At 58.0% G+C, this 22,703-nt stretch overlaps 1 protein-coding gene across 8 annotated transcripts in view; it reads right to left on the reverse strand.

The window, feature by feature from the left end:
• Positions 1 to 2,707: 2,707 nt before the first annotated feature.
• The window catches only part of PKNOX1 (PBX/knotted 1 homeobox 1), a 64,023-nt gene continuing 44,027 nt past the window's right edge, over positions 2,708 to 22,703 (reverse strand). For 7 of the 8 annotated variants that reach the window (XM_044250857.1, XM_044250863.1, XM_044250859.1 and 4 more), the window contains exons 7-12: positions 22,455 to 22,554; positions 20,997 to 21,094; positions 14,961 to 15,089; positions 11,282 to 11,358; positions 7,792 to 7,964; positions 2,708 to 5,776 (exon numbers count right to left, since the gene is read on the reverse strand). In XM_044250857.1, the coding sequence (XP_044106792.1) occupies positions 5,565 to 5,776; positions 7,792 to 7,964; positions 11,282 to 11,358; positions 14,961 to 15,089; positions 20,997 to 21,094; positions 22,455 to 22,554 (789 nt within the window). In that variant the 3' untranslated portion in view covers positions 2,708 to 5,564. The remainder of the gene's footprint in view (positions 5,777 to 7,791; positions 7,965 to 11,281; positions 11,359 to 14,960; positions 15,090 to 20,996; positions 21,095 to 22,454; positions 22,555 to 22,703) is intronic. The other variant, XM_044250865.1, reaches the window with a different exon arrangement.

Genomic DNA, 22,703 nt, shown 5'->3' on the forward strand with positions numbered 1-22,703 from the left:
GGGCTCGGGTGCAGGGCCTGCCGAAAGCGGACGGCAGGGCAGACCCACGGGACAGGGGTCTGGCTGGAGGATTCTGAAGGTGTAAAAGCAGGAGTGAAAGCTAAACCCAGCCGTCGGTTCAAAAGACGCACGCACGCTCACGGCCTGTCGGAAGGGGTACACCCGCCGGGGGCATGAGGACCATCTACCGGGTCTCTGCTGTTCCCCCAGATCAACCCAGATTTCCATCTGTCCCGTCAGCAGTTAGGCGGCACACGATGAAGACAGAACCAGCCCACCGTGTCGAGAAAGCAGTCCTCCAAAGCCGACCTGGGAACACGAGCTTGCTACGGTCACGGGGTTCAGGCGCCCGCCCCCCACAGGTGCATCCCTCCACGCAGCCCTGCCCTGTCCCCTTGGCTCTGACTTCCAGGGAGTGTCTACGCCATGGTCCGCATGGGAAGTGGACACAGTCCCCTGGCCGGGACGCGTGGGGCCAGAGCACCCCCACTTCCACTCCCTGGAGCCCCGGGAGGAGGTCCCGGCGGCAGGGGTCCCAGTGATGCTCCAACCCCAGGCTCCCGCTTCCAGGCAAACTCGGAACCACCAACCCCACCTCGGCTCGAGAGCCACAGCCACCTGCAGGGTCGGCCACACTCCCCCGTGGGCTTGCTGGCCGCCCGGATCTGGCCTGACTGCCGGCTCCTGTCCTCCGGGCTTCTCTCGCACTGCCAGTCTCGTTCTCTGGATCTGCAGGACCCCCGTAACCCTAGCCAGTAAGTACTCGTGGGTGGCAGGCGCCGGACAGAAGCACGGCCCACTCGGCCTGTCGTCCACTCCCAGTCCACGGTGGCCTCCGCGCAACAGAGACGCTCCTGCAGGTCTGGCCAAGTCCACTTCTGGGTTAGCCTATCTTTACGTGTCTAGGGTCTTACAAGGTCTTCCACGATGTCACAAAGACACACTCCCTCAGAGCTGCCTACTGATCTGCGGTCACCTCTCCGGGACCCCCGGTGTCTGCCTCCCCCTCTTCTCCGGCTCTGCTAGAAGCCGCGTTCACCTCCAGGGGGCCCCACCCAAAGTCCCCCACACACGCCATCTCCACTCCTAGAAACACGCCTTTCTCGGCCTCTCCGCTCAGCCCTGCCGTCCTGTTCTAAGCGAACTTGGGGCTTCAGACCTCCGGCCAACAGCAACACGCGGTGTAAACGCTTATGGGCTTCACTAGTCACTCCTAGCAGTGAGTAGTTACTACTGGGTTACTACTAGAGAAAATCGAGTTAACAGAAAGCAACAAATTTTAAAATATACCTCTTTCTTTCTGTAACCTGTTTTCTAAAAAAAAGCCTAAACAACTGAAGCCCTCGACCTCCTTAAACGGTTCCTTGTCAAACCACTGCAGTGAAGGACTCCCTCGTCTACAGGAAAACCAAACTGGCTTCTGCAGGTTGAACTTTTGGGTTCACTTAAGTCACAACATAAGAAATGGAAACATCTGTGCAACATAATGCCTTCTAAATATTATTTGTGCGTAAAATACTAAATTATTCAATTAAGCCAGACGAAGTAGCCCTTTCCAGAGCTGGAAGAGCCGCCGCGGGGAGGAGGCAGGACCTGGTTCAGGGCCAGGGTGCTGGGGACAGTGGACGGCCGGCAAGCCAGCCGGAGCCCGCGTCCAAGCCCAGCATTCACCTCCTCGTCACGTGGGCTTAGAGGCCACAGCTCTGCAGCTTTGCAAATTTTAGCTGAAAAAGGGCACCGAGACCTTAGGTCTTGTGAAGATAAGAGGGTCTCACTGTAAAAGGCAAAAATCCTCTGTGTTAAGAATTTCGTTGAAGAGCGTCTCTAAGCACAGCACTGGGGCTAAGCGGAGTAGACATGACTTCTGACCCCTGCCCGGTGTCACAAAATGGAAAACTATCCAGGCGTGTTTCTTCTCTCCAGGATTTGCTAGAGCACGACTGACTGACTTCTCTCTCTAGATAGATGGGCAGCACTGGATTCGTTATAAATACTATTTCTGTGCTAGAATAAACCTTATACTCCCAATTTCTTCCTTTTACAAACAAAGCACCTGAAGCCTAGAGGGGGTCAGAGACTGGGCCGAGGTCTCACCTGGTTAGACTTCCGACCTCGTGGAGCTGCAGGGGCGGCACAGACGCTCCGTTTTCCGTCGTTTCCCGGAACACTGCGTCTCACAGCCGGTTCTCGTTGCCTGCGACACGTACCGTTTCGGGTGCTCTTTAAAGACACGCGCGTCTGCTTGCTTTGGCCTCGAAGCGTGAGCAGCCTGGGGGAGTCCGCGCGCCCTGGGCTACAGAGAAAACGTTCTCTGACGCAGTTTTACGGTTGCTCTTCGACGCGTCCGGAACGACGCTGGGCCCTCTCACCACTCGCCTGTGGAAGGCGGCCCTTCGCTGGTGAATCTTTCCTTATTCCTACCAAAATAATTAGGTTTCTGATAAACTACAATAAAAAACAATCAAAAAGTTTGCAATTTTTTTACCCCCGTAACAGAACTTAAGGGAGGACGCCTGAAAACGCAGGCGGACCGCTGCGTCCGGGCCGTCCAGCCTCATTCTTGGACAAAGCGCAGGGCTCACCACGACCCCCACAACCCCCACGACCCCCACGTCACCAGCAAAACCTGTCAACGATGTCCACGTTCCACTTAAAATGGAAAAGCAGCTTGTGGTGACATCAGCTTTTAGAAAATAAAACATCCATAAAGCGTGTTTCTATTTTTAATTTTTTTTTGCTTTGATAAATCAAATGCTTCACAAAAATCCCTTTGAAAGACAACAATCCCAGAAAACATATTGTTACAGTATTCACATTTTAAAGATTGTCAGTTCATAGACCGAACGTAACGAAAACGAAGGCAGACCGTGGAGTCACTTCTGTCACTACTGGCCAGAGACGGCCTTCTCCCTCCGACTGGGTGTGCTCGAGGGTGTCTAGAAGGCAAGCCCTGGCCGCTCGCCCCGCAGGGAAGGCCCCCCAGGCCGCCCCCCTCACTCAGCATCCTCCCCGGGCTGGCGGCAGTCGGGGCACGGCGGGCGGAGTGGGCGGGCAGCGGCCCAGCCTGGCGGGCTCCCTGCTCAGCCGCGGCCCGGAGGGGACGGCCGGCTTCCTCTGAGCCTCAGAACGCATCCAAGGCACCTTCTAGCGGAAGGTCAGAATCGCATCTGCTCACCAAAAAGGAACGTTCGATGGCGTCCCCTTTGCACAGCTGCTCTGGAATGCCGGAGGGCTGGGGATGGAGGTTTCTACAATGCAGACGGACAGACAGTGCCCTGGGTGGCGGCTCTCTGACCCCAGTCGGCTTTGCCATGTGCCCAGCCATGCATGGGCGCCTACGCATCCCGGGAATTCTGCGGGAACCTCGGCCACCCTCCGTGCCGCTCTCTGAACGGCCCATCCCAGTGCTCGGAGCCCAGTGAGAACGGAGAGCCCGAGAACCCCAGGCTCAGCCAGAGGGAGCGCACGGCATCACTGGGCCCCGAGGCCTCAGGCCAGTGGGGGGTGGGACTCTGCACGGGAGCCCTGGACCGGGCTTGCAGGATCCCTGGGCAGGGAGGGAGACGGTGACCCCTGGGAGTCCCTGCGCGGGGGGGGGAGACGGTGACCCCTGGGAGTCTGCACCGGGAGCACGTCTGCGCTCACCCAAGGAGCAGGGCGGCTCGGAGGCCCAGGGACCTGCGGCTGCAGGAAGCCGGCTGGCCTCCACAGGTCCTCGCTTCAAGAAGTCCAACAATACCAGACTTCAGGTCAAGTTAAAATCATCTTTTAAACTGGGGTAGACTTGCTGCAAACATTACGAACCATTTATAAATAAGGAATGTAGCCGCTGCTTACAGATGTGATTCTCTTGCCAAGAGTCAACAGTTGTGTTTCTCCTCTAAAGCTCCTGAAATATTTTTAAGAGAAATCTCCAAGTATGTCTAACTGTCTTCTAAGTTATCTAGGAAATGCTCTTCCGTGATTAACTTTAATCAATAACTTTGGGGGGAAGAAGTCAGTTGCAGAACAAAACCTGCCCTCTCTCCGAATGTCCCTCAGTGTCAGCGCGGCCTGCAGCCACCTACCGCCGTGGAACCTCGAGAACGGGCGACTTTCCCGGCCATGAACTCCCGTTCGGCCACACGGACCGCGGGCGTCCCGTGTCAGACCATGTAACGACTTCACGAGACAAGGCGGCTTGGTTTTGCTCTGAGAAAGAGCCCCACTTGCAACTACATGAAAACAAAGGAAACAAAACCCAGTCTCCTCTTCCGGTTTGTCTTGTCCCCCGGAAACGGAAGTCCTGCAATTATTCCGAATCTCGTGTGCGCAAGCCCGAGGGGCAGGGCAGCAACAACGGACAAGGAGGGAAAACGGACACGGGGCCCAATGGCGGGAGAGTCTGCCGTCACGCTGTCGCGCCAGTCTGGGTCCCCGTGTCACTTCGGGGAGATGTTAATTACGTAACAGAGCCAGCGTGGCTTATGGGCCCTCACTCGGAGGCAGCGGGTAGAGGACGTTTTGTATTAGTTTGCGATGAACATTCTACGTGTAACACGCGGCGGACGAAAACGTCCTAGAGCAACACACAGCTAGCTGGGCCAGTAACCGTTTAACTGCGGTCAGACAGAAACACAGGCAGTGGCTGTTCTCTGGTCGCTGGCCGCCGCGTCACCTGACTCACTAGCCCTGTTTACCAATCCCTTGGGTCTATGTCCGGATCGAGAGTGAGATGTGAGGTGAGCATTCACGCAGCAACTGAAATTCGCAGGTACCCAAATTCCATTCAACAGCTGCTTCCTCCATAGTCGTAAATACGAACCACCAGCCTGGGACGGCAGAGAACCATGGAATGCTAGCTAACTTTGGGCAGGTTCACGAAATCTGGTCAGTTCACAACATTCCAAATTGAAGTAGTAAGCATGTATTGTTTCTCCTCTAGAAATTTTATCCTCAATATAGTCATCCAATTCATAACGAATTTATAAAAATAGGTTTTTATCCAATAATTCCAGCAAGGTAAAAATAGGAGTTTCTTTTTCATCTATAGCAAATGAAACAGGCTCACGGAATGTGCGAGAACCTACGTGTGCTCAGAGGGCCCACCGCGGAGCCACGCCCACTTTGCCGCCGTGCGGCGTCCGCCTGGCACCGGCCGCTTTAAGACGCAGAAGCTTCTTTCGAATCTGTGGGCCGCACAAAGAGATCAGCCCACTGAGACCTGCTTCAACCACAGAACTAAGTTAAAACTGCGTAATTGTTTAGAAAATGGCAGCACTATTCCTTACTCTAATTCGGGGCTCACAGGGGTGTTTGCCACTCATCACATTCTTAGCGTTAAACCTTTAAAGAATTTCCTTAAAAACCCACACGCACACGCACGCACACACACACACACGCACGCACGCTCGAAAGAAGTCGCTGCACCAGCAAAGATGCTCTTGAAGCGTACTATGAAATACAAAAGTGCACTCTTCTCTATCTACATATAAAACATATTAGAATAAAACTGTGTAAAAGGTTTGCCGTGCAAACTGGAAGAAGTCAGGCCGGCCCCCCACGGTTCTGGGCCGCGCGGGCGCCTACTGCAGGGAGTCGCTGTTCTCCAGGACGAGGCCGCTGATGTGGGCGGGGGCCAGCGCGGCCCCACTGTCCCCCGTGCTGTCCACAGACTCATCCTCGCTCTGCTCCGCCATCATGACCTGCTGCACCGCCAGGGTGGCGCCGTCCGAGGACAGGGACTGGAGGCTGTCCACGTTCATGCTCACGGGCGCGGTGATGGTCACGACGGCTCCTGCGGCAGGAGGGGAAAATCAGCTCCGCGCAGGGAGACGCTCCGTCACGCGGCGGGGCGCTGCTTGCTTATGTGACCTCCGGTTCTGGGGCGCTCCACAGGGGTTGGGAAACGGCCTCTAGGATCCGCCTCGGCCCTTCCTTCGCTAACACGCTCTGAACGCTCCTGGTCTAGGCGAGGCCTCGGGTCAGGACGACAAGAACACAGGGGCACGGGGCGGAAAGCAGTTTCACGAGGAGAACAGAAGAGGCCACGAGCCCTCTAACACGCCCGTCCCCGTGCGCCTTCCGGCCTAGCAGCCGAGGGACAGAAGCTGCAGGACCGCGAGGTGCCCTGCATCACTGCACACACGGGGGCCTCGTGCGCTCGCCTGGAAAAGCCTCCAGACATAGTGACGGGGGGACAGCAGGAAGAGACCGCGTCCGCAGGTCAGAATCGGGGAAACCCTTTTAAAGAGCTTCACTCATGCCCAGTGGTCTCCGCACAGTGGGTCGTGTCAGGGGCGCCCTGGGAGTTCAGACAGAAACTGGTAATGAGGACGGTTTCTGGAGAAGATCGGGGGCCAGGACGGAGGGAAAATCACTAACTAATTCTTGGATTAAAAGAGAAAACAGAACCTGAAAACACAAATTATTTAAATAAAAATTGAAGACCACTGTGTATCAAAACCCAAACCGTGAAGGCCCAGCTGTAAATGCACGCACCACAACCGGGAAACAAAGTCAAGCCTGGTTTACAGCACAGCGGGGAGAGCCCAGCCCAGCCCTCTGGCCAGCTCGGCTGTGGGAGCCCCGCGTACATTGGGCGGAGGATGGGTCCGCACACGCATGCGGGACACAGTCAAGCCCCAGGAGAGAAGCATCTGAGAAGACTCAAGGACGCTGTCCAGGCCTCTGAGAGCTGAATGCACGGGGGAGTGGGGGCCCGGAGAAGGGGGGCAATCGAAAGTCTTGCCTTGGTTTGCGCAGTCAGCCCAGGACTGAGCGCCCCTGGGTCACCAAACGAGGACCAGTCACAAAGACCGTCCCAAGTAGCGTCCGTGGTAGGACGTGGCTCAGGAGGACTCCCGGCCGTGGGAAAGCCCCGCCCCCAGCCAGGCAATGCTCACAGGGCCTGGCGTCAGTCCAAGGTTCCCAGGCACCCGCCGGCAGGGAGACGACCCTCAGTGAGGACAAAAGTCAGCCAACGGAAAGCGCAGGACAAAGATGTTAGAGGCAGCGGAGGGCATCACAACAGTTCCTGGGACTGTGTTCTAGGAAGCAGAGCCACGAGAGGCAGAAAAGACTTCTCTGGAACTTCTGGAGATGAGCAGGACAATGTCTCCCCAAAACGCACCACGGTGGGCCTGGTGGCAGGTCAGCCACAGAAGACGAGCTCAGTGACGCCCAAAGACAGACGCGGGAGCCGTCGAGACGGTGGAAACAAGAAACAGAATCCCAAACGCAGGAAAGCGCACCAGTAAGGACAGATGGACCACGGTGGTCCCTGAAGGGGTGGGGGAGGGGCGACAGAGCAGGTATTTGGGCCCCCAAGTTTCCCGAGGTAGCAACAGTATGCGGCTGAGGGAAATACGCCCGAGAAAGTAGGAATGAGCTAATAAGCCCGTTATACACACGGAAGGACACGCAGACCCAAACGAGCCAAACGTTGGAGAACTGTCGCCAACATAAAGCTGCCTGGTAAACACAGATCAGGCAGGGAGAGGGACGGGTCTGACGGGGACCAGGGACAGCAGGACCAGGGCCGCGGGGGCTACCCGACGGTTAAGAAAAGAAAAAAAGGCAGAACGGCAGGTGATGAGGCGGGGACAGCTCCCTGCTGCGCACTGAAGCCGGAGGGAAGAGAAACACACAGAGGGGAAAGAGGAACAGAACACAATTGGGACTCCAGGCCTCTGTCACGGGGCTCTGCGGATAAGGTCAACACCGCAGCTGTCCACAGCTGGAGCTCAGGGCTCCGCCCCTGCCCCGCCCCGCCCCGCCCCCTCGCCCTGCCCCCAGCACCCCGTGGCCCACCTTCAGACATGGCCAGCTCGCTGGGGGGCGGCTGCGCGGCTCCGGAGGCAATGGAGTCGGGCCAAAACCTCTGGACCGGTCTGTTCTGAGCAGTTTTCTTCTTAGTTTTTGGAGTTTCTGAACAGCTAGAATCCAGCATGGGCTGAAGAATCCGTCTTCTGGCGTTGATGAACCTGGGCGTGGAGGGCAACACAGGGAAGCCGTCACTAGCCGTCACTCAGCCCTCCCGCTGAGCACGTCCTGGACCACCCAGAGCAGGACCCCACAGTCCCGCCCCTCCTGGGGCAGACGGTGCTCCGTCCATTCCTGGTCACCTCCATGGGGGTGGCTTTAGGGCCAGAGTGGGCCCTCGACACCCCAAGGAACAGGCCAGTTATGGAGGGGCCCCTGTCTGAAATCCCTCAGCTGTGCGGGTGCTGTGACAGCGCCCCCGGGGACCCCAGACGGGACCCAGCAGCCCAAAGCGGGAACCAGATCCCACACAAGCAGAGTAGCAGGAGCGCACAGTCCCACGCGGGAACATGCTTCACTGACTTTAAGTATGTGCCTGGAAAGTCTGCCTGGACAACCACCCCTGCCCTCCAGAAGCCGGCGGCTGTTCCAACTGCACACTCGGAGGAGGACACAGCTGCACCTGCCAAGCCTAGGGGCAGTTCCTCCTCTAGGAGTATGGCAAGGAGGGGGGTCACCTCTCACTGGGGCCAAGCCTGCTCACCCCCAGCAGGGGGCCCTCATGAGGGCGAGGATTCGTGTTTGGGTGTCAGAGAAATACAAGCTCCATGGAGACGGGCTCTGCGCTGGTCTGCCGCCACACCCCGCTCTCCAGGCGCCCAGATGCAAAGCAGAACTAGGGCGCACCTGCTCCCAGGCCACATGAACATAGGGACACTCACAGGGCTCTTGGATGGCCCAGTTAGAGCGCGTCACTCAGTGTCTCCACCGAGAGTGAGCCTGACGCCGGGTGCACAGATGACTTAAACCTAAAATCCTAGCATTTGCAACATTCTCCAGTGGAAAAGAGGGGACAGAAGCCGCAGCCGCAGGCGGTGATCTGGTCCCTGGAGCACAAGCAAGGGGGTCAGCGGTCGTCACAGGGGAGCCCTGGCAGCCCCCAGCTTGGCGCTGACCCCCCCACTGTCTGCGGAGGGAAGCCCGCTGCCGCCTCTCAGCATCCGCCTCTCCAGCCTCCTCACTCAGAACCGCCAGGTGGCAGGGGCACAAGCTGACGGGGTGCTCAAGGTCAGCCCAGTGTGGGATTTTTTTAAACGTCAAAGGAAACAAAGTCACACGAAGTAAAAGTAGCTACAAAGATGAAAAGGTTTTAGAAACTTTACGCTAATCATGCTAGTAAACTGTTATTAATGTAAAACTTAAAAGCAGGGGCGCCTGGGGGGGCTCAGTGGGGTAAGGCCTCTGCCTTTGGCTCAGGTCATGATCCTGGGGTCCTGGGATCGAGCCCCACATTGGGCTATCTGCTCCGCGGGGAGCCTGTTTCTCTCTCTCTCTGCCTGCCTCTCTGCCTACTTGTGATCTCTGTCTGTCAAATAAATAAATAAAATCTTTAAAAAAAAAAAAAAAAACAACCTTAAAAGCGGGTGTCAAACCTTCCGGATCAGACAATTCTGGTAATGTGACAGAGCAGTAAGTTAGGGAGCTCGAGGAAGTTAACAGATGAGGCAAAGAAGAAGGCTGACCAGCAACAAAAGGCATCGGGCTGTCGGGAGAAGGGACTCTAACATCCAGCTGCAATCAGCCGACCGTCCTTAGGACTAAACCGAGATGGGCAGCGTCGGAGACGCACCAGGGAATAGAAGGCACTGGGCCACTGCAAACATCACAGCGAAAACACAGGTGAAAACTTTTTGTGTGTGTGTGTGTGTGTGTGTGTGTGAACATTGTTTAAAAGATTTAATAGGAAATAATCCAAAGACTGTATTCTTGGTCCCCAAGGCTCCAACAATGGCCCAAATGCAAGGCTACAGATACTCAGTGCGACCGAAGCACACCTGTTCGTCCTGCCCAGACGGCCGCGTACATTGGGAGATTCTGTCACTTCTACTGGAAGGCGCCTGAGCTTGCTCAAATGTAAATTTTGTTTTAAAGATTTTGTTTATTTGACAGAGATCACAAGCAGACAGAGAGGCAGGCAGAGAGAGAGAGGGGCAAGCAGGCTCCCTGCTCAGCAGAGAGCCCGATGCGGGGCTCGATCCCAGGACCCCGAGATCATGACCTGAGCCGAAGGCAGAGGCTTAACCGGCTGAGCCCCCCAGGCGCCCCTCAATTTTAAATTTTAACAGTTAAAAAGAGAACAGTGCCGGGGCGCCTGGGTGGCTCAGTGGGTTAAGCCTCTGCCTTCGGCTCGGGTCATGATCTCAGGGTCCTGGGATCGAGCCCCACATCAGGCTCTCTGCTCAGCGGGGAGCCTGCTTCCTCCTCTCTCTCGACCTGCCTCTCTGCCACTTGTGATCTCTCTCTGTCTATCAAATAAATAAATAAAATCTTTAAAAAAAAAAAAGAGAACAGTGTTTACAAGTGGTAGAGTCTGTGCTTCCTTTTACGGATGCCCGTTTTATTAGCCGATCCTGTTTCCCGCTCCCGAGTGGGAACAAGAGACCGACGTCATGCGCGCACAGCCTCAAATGCACCCTGGACCTTAACGCCCTCCGTCACGTCAGCAGCTGTGATCTCAGGGGAGCGCACGTGGTCGGGGTCCAAGCGTCCACCGTAGCATGTGACACCAAAATTACAACAGGCTACTTTATTCGCGAAGTCAACCAATCCCGGGCATTTCCCTCCTAGGACCCCGAGTCCTGCTGTGTGGGTGGGACCACCCTACGGACAGCGGACAGCAGAGGGGCCGCCTCCCCGACTCAGAGTTGAACAAAGGGACAAAGGTGGGGCAGCTGCAGGGGCGGGAGGGGCAGCAGAGGTCAAGATGCCGCATCGCCGCCAGGCACCGCCCAGGGAAGCCCACGGCCAGAAACATCACGTTTCTGAATGAACGCGAGGCTCGGGCGTCGCTCGGGCGTAGTGGTGACCCACGATGGAGAAACTGTTTTTTGGAGACTGTGTGGCCACGTGCAAGCGGTTGGGGGCGGGCAAAGGGAGAGAAAGAGTCTCAAGCGGGCTCCATGCCCAGTGCGGAGCCCAGCGCGGGGCTCGATCTCATGACCCCGAGGATCACGACCTGAGCCGAAATCAAGAGCCGGACGCTTGGCCGACGGAGCCGCCAGGCGCCCTCGGAGAAGCACGTCTCTAACCGGACGCGCAGGCTGCAGAGAAAAGTCCGTAGCGAGGATGAAAGGTTTAAGTCGCAAGTGTGTGCTGACCTATTCTCAAATATCCTGCCACCGGTTCCGGCACTCTGGGGACACGGTGCCACCCGTTAAAAGGACTCAGCCATCTTCAACCAATCCCACTACTTATTAGCGGATTCTCGAGGCTTCCATCACGGTGACCGGCCCCGCGCCGGAGGGCGGGCGGCTCTTACCAGTTGTTCACTTGGAGTAGTGTCAAGTTCGTCTGAGCAGCGATCTGTTTCTTCTCATCTTCTGTCGGGTAGGGGTGCTAGAAATAAACAGAAGGGTTAGCGTGACCCGCGGGGATTAAAAGGGCCTCGAGCTTATCTAGGTAGAACAGAAAGATACAAATAATCATTAGTGAAAAACGGTAAGTAGCAATAGCACCTTCTGCCAAAACCTCGTTAGTCTTACGATTTCGCTTTAGAGCCGTGTCGCAGGTCGTCTCCCCGCGCGGCCCGAGCACACGGCGGACACAGCGCAGGCCGCGGCGACACCGGTGAGCGGCTCAGAGACGAGGCGAGGGTGCTGGGCCCACCGAGCACCACGCCCTGCTGTCCTAGAGGGGCCCCTTCACCGAGACACACGGTGGCGTTCGGACCCAGCAAGCCACAGCACGGGCGTCACGCACAGTCACTTCCGTCGTACAGACGAGGAAGCCGAGGCCGGAAAGCACACACAGTCCCCATCCTCCAGCTGGGTAAGCAGGGGACGCAGGGAAGGGGCGGGGCTGGCGGCTCCCAGCCTGACCCACAGGGCGACATGCTTCTGTCCCAGGCACTGGGAGAGGAAAGGGACACGGGGGTGCATGGCTGGCGGTTCAGGACCTGCCCGGGGCCAGGTCAGCGTGGGGGTCCGTGAAGAACTGCGCCCAGGGATGGGGCGGGAGAACCTGTTACATTCCTCTTCCTCGTATGATGAAAACACTCCACTTGAAAAAGCAGAATTAAACCAGAAGGTACATATCAAAACCAACAGAAGGACCAAAAAAATCTCTTCTATCTACGGTAACAATCGCCTTCTCTACGGCTGGTCACTGTCCACATGCAGAAGCCGGAGGACACGGGGTCTAAAGCCTGCCTCCCCGGAGTCCCTGATTCCAGATGGCCCGGGACCCCGGAGGACACGGGGGGCAGGAGCTACCGCGAGTAACACTCGGCGTGGGCAGCCGTCGCTTCACATGACCAGGACCACAGGGACCACGGTTCGGGCCACAGCAGCCTCCCCAGCGGCGTCTGTTCCCTTGGACAGACGGCGACCGCACGGGGCCCTGGGTCAGAGACTGCGGAAATGGGAATGCCGTGCCTGCCGGTGAAGAGCCCGTGAAAGCAAAGGGGGCAGGAAAGCCAAGCGCACTAAGCAGGACAAACCCTGCCGTGTGGCAGAACCACCGTCGTCCCAGGTCAGGGAAGCTGCCGACAGGGCTGTGTTCCAAAGAAACAAGGACCAGAAGAGGCAGAAAATGCCTCATAAGGGGGGAAAAAAGGGAACATTTTACTTCAACCTGTGAGGAGAGTTTATTGTTTTAGGAATCATGAAAACATTCAAGGACACCGTCCGTGCTCCTAGAGCGCAGACACAGTACACGGTGGCACTCTCCCGGGGGAACAGGGCTGGGGGACTCTGCTGTCCCATTCGCCACCCTCTGCCTGGGTCTGCCGGGCACCCCAGCCCTCGTGTCCAACGGGAACTAGCTGTGTAACTTCCCAGCAAACAGATGGGCCCGAAACCACAAACCGAGTCTTCCCGCCAGTAGGATGAACGTCACTGAACCACTGTACCCATAACACCTTTTCCTTTTAGGACAACTGTCCAGGTACGGCCGCACCACTCAGAGCCGGCACTGTCGTTCCCAGACCCGTGCTGCCGTGGCCCGCACACAGGGACGGCTCGACAGAGCAGAGGAGCGGGGGGTCCTAGTGCCCCAGGCGGGCTGGCCTGGGCTCCCTGAAGGCCGTCCCCCCAGGGAAAGGGAGAGAGGTCCTGTCCCCACCCCAAAACTGCTCAATGACATCCTGTGCCCGTTCCACGTCTGGAGTCGGCGGCTCCTCCGACTGCTATCTCTCGGGGAAGGAGCCTGGCATCAGTGAGAGAGAAGGGGGTGCTGGTCGGCGTGACACAGGCTGAAGCCCAGAAGACAGAGGAAGACAGAAGACAGAGACGGGGCCGGCCCGGGGCTGAGTCCGGGCGAGGACGGAGACCGGCACTGGGAACACATGGAGGCCCGGGGCTCAGGCAACCGGCCGGCCCCGGGGTGGGTGCGGAGGAGGGGCACCAGGACTCCCTGCCGACAGCCACGGGGCAATGGGCTGCCGATGAGCGGGGCGGGCTGCGGAGGGAGCAGGTGGCAACCAGAGACAGGAGTGGGGGCGAGGGAGGCCAAGGGGCAGAGCTGCCGACGTAGCGCAGCAGTCAGGAGCAGCAGGCGGCCGGGGCTGCGGAGGAAGGTGAGCACTGGCCACAGAGCTGGCTCCCATGGCTGCCGGGCGGTCCCCGCTGGACCTCCTGACCTTTGTAAGGGCCTACTTGGCCAGAGCGAGCCATTCTGTTGTTTACGCAGTAAACTTAGATCAACCCTCCCCCCCCAAGAGGAACTTCCACAGAAACAAGTCTGGGAAACCAGTAAAATACAACTGACCAGGCCCTGATAACAGAGCCCATATAGCAGGACGTGTCAGGTCAGGGGGAGGCGACAGAGCCCAGAAAACAAGGCTGAGTCAAGCCAGGTGGAGACATCCCATCAGGAAAGCACCTCCCTAACCACCCAAGAATGTGGGCCCTGCCTTTTGGGCGCCAATTCTGACCAGAGTGGTAGGCTAGTTCAAATAGCCACTACGGGTGAACTGTCATTCAGTCGCCCACCTGTGTGTGGCCGGGCTCGACCACATGGCCTCTGCTCTATAAAAGTTAGTCTGTGAGGCCGGGAGGGGTCGCCTCTTTGCAAGAGACGGCCCTGGCCGGTCGGTTTGATTCCCGATGCTTGGCACGAAATAAAGCTTTGCTTGACCTTCGCTTTGTATCAGTCTCGCTCCTTTGACCACGGACCCAACAACCTTCCGTCCCTCCGGGTACAGAAAGGCCACTGCATCTGTGCCCACACGCCCCTGCGGGCTCCTCTGTCTGCCTGCACATGACAGGTAGCGGCTACTTTCCTGCCTCGGTCTCACCGCACACTCCCCTAAAAGCCAGCCTGGCCCTTCCTGACCCTGGTCACCAGACCGGGCGGTCCCCCAAGCTGCTCAGGGTCGCATGCATCCCTGAAGTTCAGCAGCAGCATGAGGCCTGAGGGTCTCAACTCGTGAGAAGCAAGTCTTGCCCAGTAAATGGGCGAGTGAGCGTGTGCTCGCTAAGACGGGACACCCCCGCAGAGAAGGTGTGGTCGCCACCCGGGGGAGCGAACAGCTGCGCGGACACAACGTGTGTGCGCCGGGTCTGTCTGCGGGGCCAGACGCCATCTCAAGTTCAACAAGCTCGTGTGCGGGCCCCTCTGTCCACAGCTCCGTCTTTGACCTTACCACACCCTCCGCTCAAATCCAATATCTAAGATGTCACTGTTTTTCCAGGTTTTGCCCAAACTCCTCTTCTCTCTGCCCACTTCTCGAACCTCAGCTCACTGGGTCACCCTTCGTGGCACGGAGGTGATTAGCAGGAGCGGAGAGGACTCCCTGGTCGGCAGCGGAGCCCTCCCGACTAAGTCCCTGAGGCAGAGCCCCCAGAGCGTGGTCACCCTCCTCTGTCCCACGTCCCCCCCAACACTGAGACAGTCAGCCAGGACAGCCAGGCCCGACGCACAGTGCGCTCGCTCTTCGCGGAGAGGAAGTGGAGGGGACGCGCCCCGGGGCGCTGCTGCCGGGGTCCCTGCGCTCTTACCCCTATGTGCTGGAAGAGCCACGATCGCATCACGTTGGTGGCGTGCTTCGGCAGAACGCCCCGTTTATTCTTAGAGGAGCCGTCATCTTGATGCAAGATGCTCAGATCTTGGTTTAACTGCAACTGAAGCTTTTAAACAATGGAAAAATAACGTTAGAAAGCACAGAAAATCACGACATACACAAGTGGCTTGCGACTTCAGATGGACAAAATACCCAAAGGTCTTATGGATAAACGACGTGCCGACCTCAGAGGGGGTGGGCTGGGCCCCACGAGCTCACCTGTGGGGGTGGCGCCCTCCGCAGTCTCACTACGGACCCCGCTGTCTCCCGGGAAGCGGCCCCCACCCAGCAGGTGAGAGCGGAGCCCAGAGGGCCTCGGAGCCACTGACCGGCAGACACGTGCGTCCCACGGCCCTTGTCCCACCACGTGTTTTCACCTCGTGCCCTCTAGTCACAGACGTGACAACACGTAACAACACCCACTCCCCTAGCCGAGGATCCCAGGCGATCAGTAGAAACGGGCAGGAAGGCGAAAGGGCAGCCAGCGAAAGGCGGCCGCGTGGGCTGAGCAGAGGGGAGACACAGATGCGCACACAGTGTGGACACAGGGCACAGGGCAAAGGGGCCATCGTGCCTGCCCTGGGCACGGCCTCCCTTGGCCCCGAGGACAGTGTGGGCACATTCTGCCCATTCCAGCACGCATAGCATTTCTCATGTCTTTTGCGTGTCTTTTGCACCAACGGAAGAAGGCGTCAATGGGTCAGCCCCGTGGGCCGCAGGCGCCACAGCTCACGCCCGGCCTGCCTGTGCAGACGGCAGCGCTCATGACCCCGGCGAGGAAGAACAGCCCCCGTGCTCCCCAGGCCCTCGGCACAGACGCTCAGGGACACCTCTGCGGCTGTGCACGCATGAATTCGGAACTAAGCATAGGAACCGGACTTGGTAAGGAAGAAGGTCAGCTTCAGCGTGACTATCCAGACACAGCTGTGAGCGCTTGGAACTTGGTTTTGAGGCGGTCACTGTATCGTCTGTACATCCTCGGGCTGCGCAGAGCTTGGAAAGGATACGCTCTTTAAAAGCCTCAACAGTGACCGGAAACAGACACCAGTAATGACTTCCGGAAGCAGAGACACTAGCTGTATCTAAAGCATCTTGAAAATCAAGACTATCATTAAGGGCATAAGTGTTTTTTGAAATGTGCTTCCTTGTCAAAGGCCTGACTGCGGCCGGCACCAAGTACCCCCAGGCTTGTGTGCGCGCGGGAGGAGCAGGAAATGAACTTGGAATAGGAGCTCCAGAGCCCCGGGGCCAAACTTCAGCTCACCTGCCTTATTTGTTTCAATGAACAGACGATGTTCTTCGCGAAATTTCACACACGCTCAGTGTTGCTTGTTGTGTGCGGGATTAAAGCAAACGTGGGCTCAAAGCGGGACATGACAGCTGCCTGCGTGACTCGCCTCACAGATGCCACTAAGGGGCCCGAGTGCTAACCAGGCTGTGAGGAAGGCGGGCCACGGGGCCTCTGCGTGGAACGGCCGCTGGCCCTGCTGAGCTCCGGCAAAGCTGGGGACAGGATAAGCGGGGGCGGGGGGGGGTTAAGGACCCAGGCAAGCGGCTGGAAGTCCGTTTCCGTAGCGAGAGCCCCCGCCCCGACCCTTCCCATCCTTCTCTGCAGATGACCGACCCGCCCCTGCAGGAGACCAGGGACAACAGGGCACAGCTGCACAGTGGGAGGGAGGGGCAAGGCCAGAAAGCGGGTAAGGGGAGTCTACACGCAGAATGGGAGACCCCGGCCCACCCCCGCCCTTGCAAGCAGGCCTGCGCTGGCAAGAAGTCCGAGAGCCCTTCTCTAGAGGAAGCCTCCGGAGGCCAGCCGGTGCACCCCCCCGGCCACGCACCCAGCGGCTTCTGGCAGCTCGTGGGGACAGTCCTGAGGACAGCCAACTGTCCCCAGACACCAGAAGGCCACCGTCTCAAACCGCAGGCTCCCACGTAAGCGTGGAGATGCAGAGGAGAGAGAAGGCGGACGTTAAAGACAGCTCGGCGGCCCGCGAAGTCAAAATGGGGGCTACTTTGGAAGACAGCGCAGCGGGCATGGAGGCGTCTAGGAAACCCAGCCCGCACGGAGGGGGACGCAGACGGAGCCTGCTCAGAAGGCCGACGGGAAGACAAATACGAAATGACACCAAAATGCAGAGATTCGGTTCAGAAGGTCTACCAGGCTCGGGCTGGGGGCGGGGATGTCCCCGAGACGTCCGGGAGAGGACCCCCACCCACCCGCACCCACGGACCCGAGGTCTGCCGGGGCTCGGCAGTAGCTCCGAGAAGAGGCGTCTGAGAGCGGAGAACACAGCAGACGGGAAAGCAGCGGCGGGACCTCCTCCCACAGCAACGCGGTGGCTGGAGCCCCCGACACTGTGCTCCCCGCCCCACCTACGATTTTATCCGGAAACCCTACTTGTAAGCGGACTGCGTTGAGTACGAGACCAGAATAAAGTCATCTTCAGGTTCACCACGTCGCAGCAAAACGTAGTTCCCACGCGCATCTCCCCTGGGAGCTCTCCAAGAGGGGGTGAAGCCGAGAAAGGAGAGGACGGACGCTCTAGGAGAAGGGACTCCTCAAGGCAGCGTCAAAGGGAAGTTCAAGAACACGCCCTGTGCCCAGCCTGGACGGAGAAGCGCCCCGACAAGAGGAGGACTAGAGCTTCTGGGGGCAAGTGACACCCACGCGCCTTCCGGCCGGCAGGGCGCCCGAGGCTCAGCCAGCTGTGGGCCACGGCACCAGGAGAGCCAGGCCAGGGGCGACAGTAAAGCGCTGTGACTGGGCCAGAAACACGAGAAGCAGAGAAGCCCTGCGATCTCGGCCACACACTCGGCTCAGAGACCAGGTGAGGCTCGTGCTGACGACAGGTGCGGCTGCGCAGCGGGGCGGGGGCGGGGGCGGCAAGCCCGGGGTGGGGGTCATAGGGTGGGATATGGAGCACAGGCCCGACCGCAGCCAGAGAATCCAAACCAGGTGCTTCAGGGGTGAGTTAGGAGGGAGGATTTTCAGTTAGAAACGGGAGGAAAGCCGCAGGATCGGAAAGCAGCTGCCGGGGCCGAGAGGAGGGAACGGGGCGGGAGAGGGGGCGGTCTGCTCCAAGCCTCTTGCACGCTGCCCGCTGAGCCGGACACACAACTGGATATAAAAAAGCCCAATAAGGGGCACCTGGGGGGCTCAGTTGTTAAGCATCTGCCTTTGGCTCAGGTCATGATCTCGGAGTCCTGGGATCTAGCCCCGCATCGGGCTCCCTGCTCAGCGGGAAGTCTGCTTCTCCCTCGCCCACTCCCCAGGCTTGTGTCCCCTCTCTCACTGTCTCTGTCAAATAAATAAATAAAATCTTCTTTAAAAAAAAAAGAAAAGGGTGCCTGGGTGGCTCAGTGAGTTAAGCCGCTGCCTTCGGCTCAGGTCATGATCCCAGGGTTCTGGGATCGGGTCCCGCATCGGGCTCTCTGCTCAGCGGGGAGCCTGCTTCCCCCCCCCCTCTCTCTCTCTCTCTCTGCCTGCCTCTCTGCCTACTTGTGATCTCTCTCTGTCAAATAAATAAATAAAATCTTTTTTTAAAAAATGGGCAAAATAAGAGTTAAACGGAGACAGAAAACCTTGTCTCGGGCCAAACAATAGCAAAAACCTAAAACACGTAAATGACAGTCACACAAATGAGAGGGTCCCAGGTGGGCTGCGGGAGGGAGAGGGCATCAGGGAAATGCCCAGCCGCCTCTCTTCTCCCGAAAACTTGTTCTGAGAAGCAGAAACAGCTTCCCACAGAGATGCCCCAGGAAGACACCAAACCCTGCCCCTCCTGACAGTTTCTAGGTTAGAATGGGGCCCACGTGGCCAATTCTCTTCTGGGGGGGAGGGGCAGGGTTACTATCTGCCCCGTGTGCACCCAGGATGCACCCAGACACAGTGCAGGACAGGGCAGGCCGGGGACGGCCCGAGAGGGACTGCCACCACACTGCTGCCGTGGACGGTGTTGGCCAGAGTGACAGCGTGACCCGGGACGGACAGCGGTCTTCCCGATAAAACCAACCCTGATGGTTTTTGACACTAAAACAGACCATGTCACTGGTTCAGTTACTCTCCCCAATTACCTGAAGCCCAGTAAGAACCAGCCCCCCTGCAAAGAAAGGAAAAAGGGAAGAACAAAGCCAGAGCAGCCCAAAGAGCTACAACAAAAACCCGCGGACCACACACAGTTCGTACTCAAAGAAACCCGCACCCCGGGCCCCCCGGCAATCTGCGCTTCTGCTGCAAACCTGAGGTAGCTCGTGTCTCCCGCTTCCTGACCCTGCCGCCCTAGAAGCCAGACTCAGCAGGAGCGTTACGGGGAGGGGACAGACACACGGTGGGCTGAAGCCCCGGAGCGCCGGGGCAGAGACAGCCCGCGGACCGCAGGGAGGGGAGCTGTGTCCCTCTGTCTGCCCAGCAGTGCTGGGGAGGGTCATGTGCATATTCCGCGTCCAAAGGGGTTTTACTGAAACACAAGCTCTGTGTCCCCTGCTAAACTAGTCCTTTCCGCCTGTAAAAAAATTCAGACAAGTAGAAAACTTTCTCCTTTTTATTCCTTAAAAACAGATTTATGTATCTGAGAGAGCAAGCACGCGGCAGGGAGGGGCGGAGGGAGGAGAGAGAATCCTAAACAGACCCCCCATTGAGTGCAGAGCCCAACACGGGGCTCGATCTCACGACCCTGAGACCGAGACCTGAGCCAAAATCAAGAGTCAGAGGCTTAACTGACTGAGCCACCAGGCGCCCCGGAGAACTTTCTTCTTAAGCCACACAAGGAAGGCACCTCACTCTGAAGTGTCTCTCTAAAAGCAGCCCCCTCTGGTACCAGGAGGCGCTCATGCTCACCGCCGTGCTGAATGGGGAGCTCCAGGGACAGCGGGTTGGCCGGGGATCGAGGGACGACACCGGCGGAGTCCGGCTCCTCCTCTACCCACGGCTGGGCCTGGTGAGACCCTGTGTGCCCAGATGACAAGGCCCCCAGCCCCAGCTCAACTCTGTCCAGGCAGCGAGAGGCAGTAAGCCCTGGACTGGCAGCGCCAGCCCGTGCACCACCCCCCACCCCCAAGGCCCCGTGGCCTCTGCTGCCTGCTCGAGGGAGACCAGCATCTCCGGAGCTGGGCCTCCAGGCCACCCGGAGGCTGTGGGAAACCCCTGTGCAGGCCAAAGACAAAGAACTGGCAGAATCTGTAATCCTAAATGTGAGCGGGAAAGAGAAACACGACCCTCTGACTTACACCCCGCTAAACGTGGGAAACGAGGGTGCGTGCGTGCCCATGACCGACGGCAGCGGGCAGAGTGCTAAGCCCGAGCCCCTCTTCCCGCACAGGCACGGAGAGAACGGCTCGTCCACCTGCAGCTTCCGCCCGCGAAGCTCCTTCCTGAGCTCTCGAAGCCAGGGCTCCCCTCCAGGCGGGTGGCCAAGGGCAGGACAAGCCCACCGGCCTCCTCTTCAGGCAGGGCCTCCACTGGGCCATGGGGAGCGGGGAAGGGGCAGCCCGGGCTTGGCTTTCCCGTAGGCTGTGGGAGGGCTTTTAGGAAGGGCCCCGCCACCCCCAGGACTGGCCTGAAGCGGCGCTCTGGCCCAGCAGGTGTCCCGAGAGGGGGCCTGGCCATGGTCTGCGGGGTCTGTGGTCGGCCGACCTGGGGCAGGAAGAGCCCGTCCACGCGGCCTCGAATCTCCCGAGCCAGAGACAGCTACGCAGTCCACCATTCAGTTGGACAACAGTGGCTGCTGAGGGAAAGGGGTCAGGGCTGACTTTTTTCTGGCTTCCTTAGACTTTCTGGACTTGCAGACTTTTTTACAATGACACAGACGAAGGGCAGACGAGAGACAGCACGCTGACATCGAGGTGACCTGCAGACGGCTACGGGAAAGCCGGCCGAGACTGAGGTCTTCAGGCCAAGGACAGCTCCCGCCGGGACCCACGTGCCCCACGTGGCGCCCCTCAGCCCCAGCCCCGCCCGCGGGAATGACACACGCACCTGCGAGTTCTGGATCCTGATCGTGCCGGGCGACAGCGCCTGTGTCACGACTTGGCCTTGAGGAGTGACGACTGTGACGGGCTGGTACACGGTGCCACCTCAAGAAGGAAGACATTAAAAGACTCTTAAGTCTCCAGGATTTAAAACCATATTCTCGATATAGTCAACGCGCATATGGAAGGAATAAAACCTCCAGTCTGATGCGGTTTTTAAACTATTTCAAGTGATCAGTACTTTGCTGGTGGACCCGTCACTGCAAATTATTAAAACAACATCCCCAGACAAACAGTGTCCCGGCATCTATAGTGAGGCCTGGCTCTGGGCAGGGGAGGGCACCGAGGGAGGACATGGTACTGTGGGATGTGTGGGCCCTGGGCAGGAGGTATGGCATCATGCGGGGAAAGAGGGGTGCGGCGCAGCGGAGCAGGGCAGTGTGCAGGGGGGAGGGGCAGAACGGTTGGGAGGGCAGGGCACTGTTCTGGGGCACGGGCACGGTGTGGGGGTGCACAGTGTGGGGCAGGCGGCAAGGTGTCCACCGCACAGGGCACAAGGGCATCCTTGGATTCTGGAATTCCTTCTTTTGTCTGCCTCTATTTCCTCCTTTCCCCACAGTTACCAGTATTAAAGGACCCAGTGATGGTGTGAAATATTTTTTATCGTCTTTTTTGATCAAACATGCATACATCTTCCTGCGGAGGTTTCCCTGCACACTATCACCCGAGGATTTTCAGTGTAAATTTTTCCCCTCCTTACACGCCCCAGTCCATCCTCACGACGATGTTGTATTTGCGATGTTCGACATGCACCAGGGAACCGCAGAGCCCGTACCCCTCCCGTTCTGGGTTTCACTATACAAGTAATACCAAGAATGAACTCTTGTTTGTCAAGTATTAACGACACCACCTAAGCTTGTCCAGCTGCTGCCAAGAGCCCAAGGAACAATGACGTCACCTGCAAACCAGAGCGGGTTTTGCTATATGTCGTTTACTCCTACATAAAACCTTTCTTCTGGGCGCCTGGGTGGCTCAGTTGGTTAAGCAGCTGCCTTCGGCTCAGGTCATGACCCCAGCGTCCTGGGATCGAGTCCCACATCGGGCTCCTTGCTCGGCAGGGAGCCTGCTTCTCCCTCTGCCTCTGCCTGCCATTCTGTCTGCCTGTGCTCACTCTCTCTCCCTCGCTCTCTCTGATAAATAAATAAAATCTTTAAAAATAAATAAATAAATAATAAAACCTTTCTTCTCAAAATCTTTTGGTAGAGAAACACGGCTTGCGTACACTGTTTGTTACTGGGAATTAAAACAAGGAAGATGCATTCAATTCTAAGGGCTCTAGATGTTGCCACTGCTATTTCAGGAGCTGGCATTGATTAAAAATTATACTGACGCACTTCTCCGTTCTAACAGGAAGGCCTTTTCCACACACGCTCAAGGCAAGAGCGGCCCTTTCTCGCCAGCATACCTGCCACCGTCGCCATGGTGACGTTCCCCTGTTGCAGCGCAGACGCCGGCACCACGATTCCCTGGGGGCTGAGAGGGCCCGAGATGGCGCTTTGAATCTGCTGTAGGTCAGAGACACACAGTGAGGGGCTGGAGGAAAGCAGAAAGGCCTCCTTCCGCATCTGCAAACCAGGAGATCCAAGGCTGCCCCGGCATCACATACGATGGTTCTGAGATACTGGTTTCAATCTGGCTTTCAAAAGGTTATGTT

Source organism: Neovison vison, chromosome 6, assembly GCF_020171115.1.
Source record: "Neovison vison isolate M4711 chromosome 6, ASM_NN_V1, whole genome shotgun sequence".
NCBI lineage: Eukaryota > Metazoa > Chordata > Mammalia > Carnivora > Mustelidae > Neogale > Neogale vison.